Source organism: Nuphar pumila, chromosome 2, assembly GCF_984573655.1.
Source record: "Nuphar pumila chromosome 2, dmNupPumi1.hap1.1, whole genome shotgun sequence".
NCBI lineage: Eukaryota > Viridiplantae > Streptophyta > Magnoliopsida > Nymphaeales > Nymphaeaceae > Nuphar > Nuphar pumila.
This window is the reverse complement of record NC_143250.1, coordinates 107,786,294-107,797,094: the sequence shown is the minus strand read 5'-3', so window position 1 is coordinate 107,797,094 and position 10,801 is coordinate 107,786,294. Positions and strand designations below refer to the sequence as shown.

At 39.4% G+C, this 10,801-nt stretch overlaps 1 protein-coding gene across 1 annotated transcript; it reads left to right on the top strand.

Annotated features, from left to right (window-relative positions):
* The first annotated feature begins 6,376 nt into the window (after positions 1 to 6,376).
* On the top strand, positions 6,377 to 8,726 carry LOC149846620 (UV-B-induced protein At3g17800, chloroplastic-like). The gene is made up of 4 exons (XM_089996457.1): positions 6,377 to 6,396; positions 6,478 to 6,623; positions 7,048 to 7,406; positions 7,515 to 8,726. The coding sequence occupies exons 2-4, from the start codon at positions 6,483 to 6,485 to the stop codon at positions 8,359 to 8,361; spliced, it is 1,347 nt and encodes a 448-aa protein (XP_089852583.1). The 5' UTR covers positions 6,377 to 6,396; positions 6,478 to 6,482; the 3' UTR covers positions 8,362 to 8,726.
* Positions 8,727 to 10,801: the final 2,075 nt, after the last annotated feature.

The following is a 10,801-nucleotide window of genomic DNA, read 5'->3' as shown; positions in this document are numbered from 1 at the left end:
ATGAGTTCACCATTTGTGACTGCAACTGTATCATTTTGTTTTTTCTCTAAATTTTTCTTTTTGTTCTACTTTTTGAACTTGAGTTTTCTGCACTCCTGTTTTATGTGCCCTTTCTTGTGGCAATAATAACACTCAATGTCTTTCTTTGAACTTGAGCTTGAACGACTTTTAGATTTGTCACGGTTGTGCGGATCCCTACTCTTACTCCTACCGCTCCTCCGATTTTCCATTACAAGAGCCTCAAAGTGAGAAGGACCTGATGATTTTTTTCTTCTATCTTCATTTAACAGACTACTGGTAACTTGACTCATTGTTATCATTTCAGCAGGTGCAAAGTTACTAACTGTGACCACCAAGGTTTCCCAACTTTCAGGAAGTGAACTAAGAAGTAACAAAGCTTGCAACTCGTCATCAAAAGTAATTTTCATGGTGGCTAACTAATTCACAATGCTCTTAATCTCATTCAAATATTCTGTAATAGAAGTGTCATTTTTATATTTGAGATTCACAAGCTTTCGAAATAGGAAAGCTTTGTTTATTGTTGTCTTTCTATCATAAAGACTCTCCAGTTTGGTCCAAACACCATGTGCTGAATTTTCTGTAAAGACGTGATGAAAAACACTATCATCAATCCATTGCCGAATAAAACCGACAACTTTTCTGTCTAGCCTTTTTCACTCATCATCTTTCATCTCTTCTGGTTTGTCGTTATTACCCTCTATGGATTCATCCAAATATTTACAAACCAAAAAATCTTTCATTTTTGCTTTTCAAGTCATCCAATTTGTGTCATTCAAATTAATCATAGGCCCAATGTTGCTTTCCATAATTTACACACAAAATATAATGAATTGGAACTAGATTAACCTGACTCTGATATCAGATGTTGAGAAAAACAAGCTTTTCCCAAGTGTAAATCAATGAAAGCAATATATATATATATATATATATATATATATATATATATATATATATATATATATATATATATATATATATATATATATATATATAACAACAGAAATTAAAGAAACACAAGATTTACGTGGTTCCTTCAAACTGAGGTACGTCCACAATGACTGATAGGTCAATGCTTTCCACTCTCTTCAAACATAGTTTACAAAGTGTCCAAAAAGAAGTATAAGTCTTACAAACACACAAAGGTGTAAAGAAATAACAAGAGGAAAGACCTCACCGAAAAAGAACAAATATTCTGAAAACCAACCACTCCAAAAGAAGTGGAGAAAAACTCCTTGCTAGCAGAACAAAAACTCCCCCGTTCTCTACGTACTCTTATCTCTTCAAAAAAAGAACGAGAGTCACAATTAATGGGGGTAGTCGAATCGTTCATTGAGACAATCAAAAGTCGTGCTAGGGAATTCTTCCTAAAAAATGATTATGAGTTGTACCAATGAGCATGCCATAAATTATCAATTAACAAAAGCTCTATTCGGCAAATAGATGGGTCCCAGAAAGGAGGGAAACCCAACATAGTCCGGTTAGTATTAGTATCATTTCTTGGTACGTGGACGCTGTATTATTTTTTCTCAAAGACCACAGAGACTCAATTCAAAACTTCATGGCTATCATGGTTAATTTTGAATCTGTTTTGGTCTTCAAATTAACAAAGAAAAATTGGTTCTCATGCCATTTCATTTCAGTAGTCATCATGTGCATGTAATAAGCAGATGGAGTTGCTAGAAAAAAGGGAAAATTGCCTATGCAATACTCGGGTCTTACCTTTGATTAAAGGTGCATTAAAGAAAGCACACTGCTAGAAACTAATATAAAAGTTGAGATCAAGACTGGAATCGTAGAGCGAGTTTATTACCCTTATCGGGTCAGTTCTGTATACTTTTCCTATTTATCGGATGGGGCGTTTTAAGCTTCCGATAGCAGTGACTAGAGAGATGGAAACAATCATGAGAAACTTCCTCTAAGTATGACAATGAGGATAAGAAATATATTAACCTCATCAGTCGGCGTCAAGTGTGCCTTCTGAGATGGGAAGGAGAATTGGATATCAGAAGAAGTTATCTTGGCAAGTGGAAGCACGAGTTCCAAGCCCATGGTTCCATCTTATACAAGTTTGATTGAAGGAAATAAATGATCAATCGGGAGTGCCCAACTGTCCTTCAGCTCCCTCATAATACCCAACGAGTAATGTACCATAGTTTATGTCATATCAAATTCGCTGATATAATCGATAGAAGTATTTTTTTTCTGAAGCAGAGTGAATGATCAAACTCTTTGTGTGCCCATAATGGAAGTACAAAATCTGAAATGGGAGCTGAATAGAAAGGATGAAACAACAAAAAGAAGTGACCTCCAAGAGATTATGGGAGGACATTAGAGTAAAAGGTCAATAAGATTCGATCTTTAAGCTGATTTGGCAGAAAAAAAAAATGTTTTCTCAGGGCTGCCATCACCCTCCAAATGAATGTCAGGACGGTTATTGACACGAGAGAATGAAATTGGGCATGATGATTGTAAGTAGATGTGCGATATGTACCAACGGGGGCTCAGAGTCGTTGGCAAGAGCTGTCAGTGCACGTTGTGGTACGTTGCAGGTTCAAAACCCAGTGGTGCGTTGAATAATAACTGGTGGGGGTCTGCCTAACCCGAGCTTACCCTTAAAAAAAAATGTGTGATATGCAATGAGGAAGACACTCACCTATTTCAACATTGTCCATTAATCAAAGCTATATGGAGAAGAGTGGGTCAATTATTTGGTAGGAAATGGTGGGCTCGTGGGAACTTGAAATAGGCTACTCACCGATGGTTATCAAAGAAGTTTTAAGACAAAGGGATCCAACTTTGTTGGAGGGAGTAGGGATGGCAGTGGACCGCTCATCCCGTTTGGACCGGGGATGGAAGACATGAAACAGAGATGGAGGTTAAAATCAAAACCCGTTCAGGGATAGAGGTGGGGATGGACTTACGCTTTCTCCTGCTCCCGTTCCAATCTCCGCCTTGCCCCACCCCGCCCTGTCCCCAATCCTTCTTTAGAGATGCCAATGGACCGAGGGGAAACAGGGCTCTATCCCGCCTCCCCCTGTTTGAACCGAGGAAGAAGGACATAAAACAGGAATGAAGGTTAAAATCAAAACCCCTACAGAAATGGAGGAGGCAGGGATGGAGGGCAGGATTTTGAGAAGGGGGGTGGAGACCTTGTCCCCCCACCTCCGCCCTGGTCCACTGCCATCCCTAGTAGGGTAGCATATCAAGTGGTAATTTGAAAAATATGGCAGAGTCAGAATCATAAGAGAGGTGATCCATCTTTTAACAAAATCACAAGAGAGTTGATCATTGAAGAGGCCGGGCAACTTCTAAACATCTTAAAAAATGCAACCCACTTAACAGCAATCAGATGGAGATCTTTAGAAGGTGGATCCCTCCTAAACAAGGATGGGTCAGAGTGAATATCCAGGACAATTTTACTGGGTTTTCAAATATCAGATTTGCTCTGAGGGACCATCTAGGGAATTTTATTGCTACTCCCAAGCAGGACTGGTGGAGGATCGTGAATATTGCAGCTGGTAAAGGTCCATTCACAAAGCTTCCACTTACCTGAATGTAATATTGGAGAGTGGTAGAGCAAACCTGGTGAGTCGGTCAAGTCTCAGAAGGCAGAGGTCGTGCTGATACTATTCCTAGTTTTGTTAAAGATTTTTTTTATAGATATAGAATTCAGATAGTCAGATCAAATCATACATCTGATTTTCTAGCCAGACCTAGCAAAACTTGCTAGGTCTACCAACAGGGCTCCGCTGGCCTGCTAAGAGCAGCTAGTGTACGTCACCTTCTGTTGAGATGTTGCAAGTTCAAATCCCAATGGTATCATTGTATAACTGGTAGGGGTCTGCCTAACCACAGCTTGCCTTTCAAAAAAAGGATGACCAAAATTTGGAAGGATCATCCCCCGGACTGGCATCTCCCAAGGGGAAAATCTTAATTGTACATCTTCAGTTTAATCAATATATTGGTAGGGATCTGCCTAACCCCAACTTGCCTTTCAAAAAAAAGAAAAAAAATATAATCTCTAAATACCATTTTTTTAATCATAAGGAACCTTTATAGAGATGCAGGTCACTTGATGAGTTCACCTCTCTGCAAAGTAAACCCTAAGCTGTTCACCGACTCTCATGCCTTATAGGGACTAAATTGTGAAAGTGATAACGTGGGATTCGACATGACATCCATCGTCTCGAGCATCTTTGTGCACCCCTTCTTGACCAAGAAACCAGATCGTTTGCAATGTGATTGTTCAATTTAAGTATGCTCACCTAATCACCCACTGTATGTTGTTGGACCCACTGCTGAAATAGGCATTATCCCAATGATGGTGGATGCTTTTTTCTTTTTTAACAATTCAACGTCATTTTATCATCATCATTATCACGCCATCATCATGACTAATGATATGTCATGGTCATCATCTTAGGTTTGACCAGTATCCAACAGTGGAGGATCAGGTACAATGCCCTATGCATCATCATCATCTTTTCGTCGTGGAATTTAAAAAAGTTTTTTTTCTTGAAAAACTCAACTACATTTTATCATCATCATTATCATGACCATCATCATGACCAGGTGCAATGTGGTTGTACGCATCTAGTGTGCGGCTGCACCTAATCATCCATTATCTTTCGGATGTTGTGGGCTACTAACCATTGGCTTCCTCCTCCTTGGGCCCCACAAAGGATTTTCTTTACCTTTCCTCGTCATTCAATTCAACCACCAAACTCAGAGAAAATTCAAATCCCATATTGGACTTTTATTTTCATAGTTTTGACATTGACTAAACAAATGCAACTTCATTACTCCAACGACTTGACTCCACGGGTCGGGTCAAAGACTCGGTTTTACCAATCACCCCTAAGCAAATGAAGCATTTTCGGTGAAACAAGTGGGCGCTTATGAGGTGTTTCTTTCAGCCCCAAACAAGAGAAATTTTCGTATGAAATGGGCTTCTTTCCTGACCTGGAATAAAATGAATGTTAAGCAGAAAATGCATCATGGGCCCTGCAGGGTTTCTCATGAACGGTCCCTCCTCTCATACTAAGACATTTCTTGCCTGGTGCTCCCTTTTGCATGAAATATGCACACTGGCGTTACAACCTTAGGGGGGGGCGTTTGTTCCGTGCAATGAAAGAAGCTCTTTTTCATAGAAAGTAGGGTCTCTTTCCTGCAAAGAGTGAAACAAACATGTCTATGAAAGATATATGGTGAGACCACATAATAAATGCAAAAAATAGCTTTTTCATCAAAATGGGTTCATACCTCTTCCTCGGAAAAAGATTTTTTCCTCTAAAGTAGCTCTTTCAAAGGAAAGAGGTTTCCTTGAGTGGGAGTGTAACAAAAATACCCTCTTTGGGGGGCATTTTATTTCACCTCCCTTTCATATGAAAAGCCCCACTTACGTATGGAAAAGAGGGCTATTTCACATAGTAGGGTAAAACAAACGCCCCTAGCAGAATTCCCATAGGTGGGCTGCGAGTTCCACATGAAACTCACTGTTTCATGTGAAATTTTTTTCGTAACCCTCGGAGAAACATTTTCCTGTGCAGTGGAGTTTCGTTTGGTAACCGCTTCCCACAGCACAACACGTAACAAATTCCCCTTGTATTTTTAATACACGCTTATATTTTCCTTACCTAAGACGTTCCTGAGAAAACCAAAATTTTCACAATATTGCGATGTTTTCCCATGTTCAGATTTTCCTCAGAATGGGATTTCTGACATTGATCAATACAAGTTAAGCCCGGGTAGGGCCAGGCCGAGTCGACCTACTCCACGTTGAGAACCTTCTTCGACTTTGATATGGATTCCGATTCGTATCGTTTCGGATAGTCATTCTCCGAGTTCCGATTCCGAGTCATGGTAGTTGGCAATTGGCAAAGTGAGGCACGCAAGTAACAAAGAGAGCGACATCCCCGTTTTGTCCCTACTCGTCTCGGTCTCTTTCCGAGTCTTCCACGCTTCCCCTTTCCCCCAACTACCATCTCTCCGTCTCTCTTCTTCCTTCTCTGTGTTCTGCTCGATCCTTCTTCCCTGTCTCGTTGGATACGCTTCTCGATTTCGAAGTTTTCGGGTTTCAGAATCCATCGGTATTGTTGCCTCTCTTTCTGTTTCAGAAGATCGATCGTATTCGTAGAATCAAGTAAGGTTTGTTAATTAGGAATTGAAATTATCGCCTTCTAGGGTTAGGGTTAGGGTTTCTAGATGTTGGGAATGGCTTTTTTCATCCCCATTTAGAGCAGAGGTGAGTGGGTTTTTGAGTGATGGAATATATGGGTTCAGTGGATTAGGGTTTAGGGTTTAATTTATCGTTTAGGTTTTGGGATGGGGAAGGTTTTGGGGTAAGAGTTTTTGGAAGGGGCTTGGGGTTTTCGGGTAGGTTTTGCTTTTTGGGGTTGATCTTTTTTTTTGTAGTTTTAGAGGGTGTGGCTTTGATGGGAGGTTTCTGGAATGCAGGTAACATGGACGCGGTTGCCGTTCTCGGCGGGCAAAGGGTGTTTGGATCCGGCGCTGATGTTGCTAGAAGGTGTAATTTAGTCGCGAGACCGAGTAATTTTGGGGCGAAAACGGCGAAATTCAGCGTGCCCAATGGGTTTCTCAAGGTATGGGAGATCCTACTTTTGTTTTCGGGATTGGGAGATTAGAAGTTTTTCCTCGTAATTGTACTCTTTGATTCTTTGTTGGTCTTTTGATTTTTTGATTTTTTATCAAGTTCGTGCTAGGTGATTTCAGCTATGAATCTCTTCTTTCATACCTTTTCATTTCCTTCTTACTTTTCTCTTTCTAGAAAAAATCAAGTTGATTGACAAATTTTGATATATAATGTGTAACAGAAACCCCTACTCTTATTGCTTTATCTTATTTGCATCGGACTCGTGATTGACGATAGTTTAGTCGCCTGTGGAAAATATATGCTCTTCACGGAACCATTATTAGATTGGTTTGTGGAGAAGATTCTATGATATCTGTAGAAGTTGATTGTTTGTTTTATGCATCTTACAAATTATAATTATGGGCAATTGCTAGTTTGTTTGTGCTTGGGCACAAAATTATGGTCTTACAGCGGCTCGTTCGCTTTTGCGTTGGATGATACAGCACTGCCCATTGAATTTAGTACTTAGGAATGGGGAAAGGCAGTTGGCTTACAAAGTTGGGAGGAGCATGTCTTCCAGAGCGTCCATGGATCCATCTTCATCGTCATCCCCAATCGCTCCCCTTCAATTGGAATCACCAACAGGGCAGTTTCTAGCACAGATATTGAGGAACCACCCTCACCTTCTTCCAGCAGCTGTTGATAAACAGCTCGAAATGCTGCAAACTGATCGAGATGCAGCAGTGCAGAAGGAAAAACCTGCTACGACTGGCACAGACCTTGTTTTGTACAGGTTAGCTTCTAACATTGTTTTCCAACCAGTCCAATTAAAACAGTATACCTTTGTAGCTTTCACCATGGTGTTTCAAATTATGATGATAATTTTCGTTACTAACTTTAGGAGAATCGCGGAAGTAAAGGCTAATGAGAGAAGAAAGGCATTGGAGGAGATTCTGTACACCTTGGTCGTGCAGAAGTTCATGGATGCAAATGTGACATTGATACCGGCTTTATTGCAATCATCAGATCCTACTGGTAAAGTTGATACATGGCCCCCTCAAGATGAGAAGCTTGAAAAGGTTCATTCTCCTGAAGCCTATGAAATGATCAAGAATCATCTGGCTCTTATCCTGGGTAACCGAGCCACTGATTCAAGTTCTATTGCTCAAATAAGCAAACTCAGAGTAGGACAAGTCTACATGGCGTCCATTATGTATGGCTACTTTCTTAAAAGGGTGGATCAGAGGTTCCAGCTCGAAAAAACAATGAAGACTCTTGCTTTTGATATGGATAAAGAGAACAATGCTCTTCAGCAAGAAATGACCGATGAGTCAAGACCCAGCACCTGGACTCGGAGACAGAGTGAAATTTTGCCATTGTCTCAAGGTTCATCCATGGTAGAGAGTGATCAACAAGCTGCAAATGCAAGCTTTAGCCATGAAGGTTTTGGTTATGGGATAAAACCCTATCGGTTACGATCCTATGTTATGTCATTTGATACTGAAACCCTTCAGAGGTATGCTACTATAAGGTCCAAGGAAGCTGTCTCTATAGTTGAGAAACATACTGACGCATTATTTGGAAGGCCCGAGTTCTTGGGGGGCATGGATCAATCATTCAATGATGAAGCTATCAGGATCAGCTTTGCGGGCTTGACCAATCTGGTACTAGAGGCTGTAACTTTTGGATCCTTCCTTTGGGGTGTTGAGAGCTATGTTGATTCAAGGTATCATTTCGTAGCAAAATAAACCGAACAGCTCTTGATGCAGGATCCAAAAGTGGGGTAGTTCCGTGAAATAAATCAAGTGGGTAACCAGTCCTGTAAGCCACAGCTTCACTGATTGAGAATGGTATTCCTGAAAATTCTGGCCATTTTTTGTTACAGAAGTGAGGATCTAAGACTCAAGTTATCATTTGATTATACACATTGATGACCATGACTGATTATACAAACTCGATGATTAGGCAATGTTTTTGCGAGCTGTAAGTTTGAAATTTCTTTTGTAATTAACAAGATCTATGTCTTCTGCTTAGGCAGCATATTTTGATGGAAACATATTTTTGACTACTTTAACTATGATAAGAAATCTTGCTTCTGGGATTTTTTTTTCAAGACTGTCGCACACAATATGATCTCTCCTTCATTGCTTATCAAAAATATGATCTCCTTCACTTCTGTATTGGTGAAACGGTAAGTGCAATGCAAAATTTTCAATGAGGGTGAATCCAACGAACTATTGATGATTTGTGTTTGTTCCTATGCACAATTACCAGTCTTTGTTAGGAGGTGCCCAAGATATAAGAAAATGCTAGTTTAGGAAGGTGAGAGAATTCCTTCCCTCTATGGGGTAGGTCCTCTTTCATCCTCTTGTACAAGAGAAGGTTCACAAAATCAGTGTAACAGTGGACGTGTGGTTTGTGAGCTTTTCACAGGCCATGAAAATCCTGATAATATTGCAACGAATTCAAAATCTGCCATATTTCCAATATATCATGCTTTACTGCATGTTTTGTAGTTTTAATATATATATATATATATATATATATATGACATGTTCATTATTTTTATGTTTTTTATTATAAATATATATTTTCTTAACAAAAGCAAAAACAACAATTTATTAATTTTCAGTTGCCAAGAACGAGGTATGTGACTACCACCAAAGGCAACTTGCCCACAACACACATTGTGGGAAAATCTTAGTTCAAATGTTGGAGTTATTCATATTTGGTGTGCACTGTTACACAGTATTCTTGGTGTGTTGAGCAATGATTCAATACATCATGAAATTGGATTCTCCTCAAATATGAAAGCAAGGTGCTAGTAAATTTTTTTTTTGTTCCTTCAGATTCTAATTGTATCACCTGCACAATAAAGAACATGGACCTCGCTGAAAGACACCAATTTATCCATGATCAGCGTCATCCTGTCAGTGGTTTCTCCTCCTCTTCCCTGTTTAAACATCTGTTTTAGTCTGATCAATTGAATCCCAAGGAAGCTGGTGTATGTAACCTTTATATCTGATTGCTAGCTTTCAGAGGTTCAAAATGATACCCTCAAATTCACATGGAATAATAATCAAAAGGGACTAAATTTCAAAGCAAGATCGATCGTGTATTTTTTAATTCTGCCTGGTCTATTCAGTTGCCTTAGACTTCTCTTAATTATATCCCTCGACTTATTTCAAATCATGTGGGTTTGCTTGTTATATCTCATTATTTTAGTTATCGTTGTAAGCTGCCTTTTAAATTTTTTTAAGATGTTGATACCTGAATGTTGTCATATTGTTTAGCAAGCTTGGAACGTTAACGTGAGAGGAGTGCCTATGTTTATTGTAACTCGAAAATTGGATGAAGATTCCCTTCAAGTGGCCCAGATTGAGATGAATAAAAGAAGGTTGGAAGAGGAGCTCCAACAAGTTGGAATGCTTATTGATGGTGGTGACGTGCACACAATGGAAAGAGGCCTTTCTCTGCGTGAGGAGTGGCAACTTTGTTTGCAAATGGAGGAGTTACATTAGCATCAAAGGCTAAAGTTCAGTGGTTTTCCAGATGGTGACCGTAATACTTGTTTCTTTCATGCTCGTGCAAAAAAAAAAAAAACATTCACAGGAATCATTTCCAGAATTTGGAATCAGAAGATGGCATGTTGGTATATTCTCAAAATGAGATGATCCAGGTGGCAACGAAATTTTTCATTGAACTCTTCTCAAGATCCCATGTAAGTGTAGATGATTTTGAAGGTGGTGTTCAACCTCTGTGTATCTGAAATGGAAAATTAGTTCTTAAAGGCTCCAGTTACCTCCCAAGAAATCCAACAAGCTGTTTTTGAAATGAAAGGTGATGGGGGCTCCTGGCGCAGATGGTTTCCATGTCTTTTTCTTTTAAGAAATTTTGGTATATTGTTCATGAAGATGCCTGTTGTGATATTAAGAGTTTTATCGACTTGGGCCTTATTTTACATCGTATTAATGCCATTCATATTACTTTTATTTCAAAATGGTGGGAGTTCAAAGGATGAAGGATTTTAGGCCATTAATTTTGTGTAATGTCATTTACAAGATTATTTCCAAGGTGATGGTGAACATGCTGAGAGGAATTTTACAGAGACTAATTTTAGAAAATCAATGGGATTTCTTAAGAGGACTATCAATTCAAGAGAGCATCCTCATCGCACATGAGATGGTG

What these genes read in the sequence shown, in the direction of transcription:
- LOC149846620 (XM_089996457.1), top strand. Translation starts at nt 6,483, where the DNA reads ATGGACGCGGTTGCCGTTCTCGGCGGGCAAAGGGTGTTTGGATCCGGC. An exon ending in TGCCCAATGGGTTTCTCAAG is followed by an intron (nt 6,624 to 7,047) that starts GTATGGGAGATC and finishes GGCAATTGCTAG; the next exon opens with TTTGTTTGTGCTTGGGCACA. An exon ending in ACAGACCTTGTTTTGTACAG is followed by an intron (nt 7,407 to 7,514) that starts GTTAGCTTCTAA and finishes TACTAACTTTAG; the next exon opens with GAGAATCGCGGAAGTAAAGG.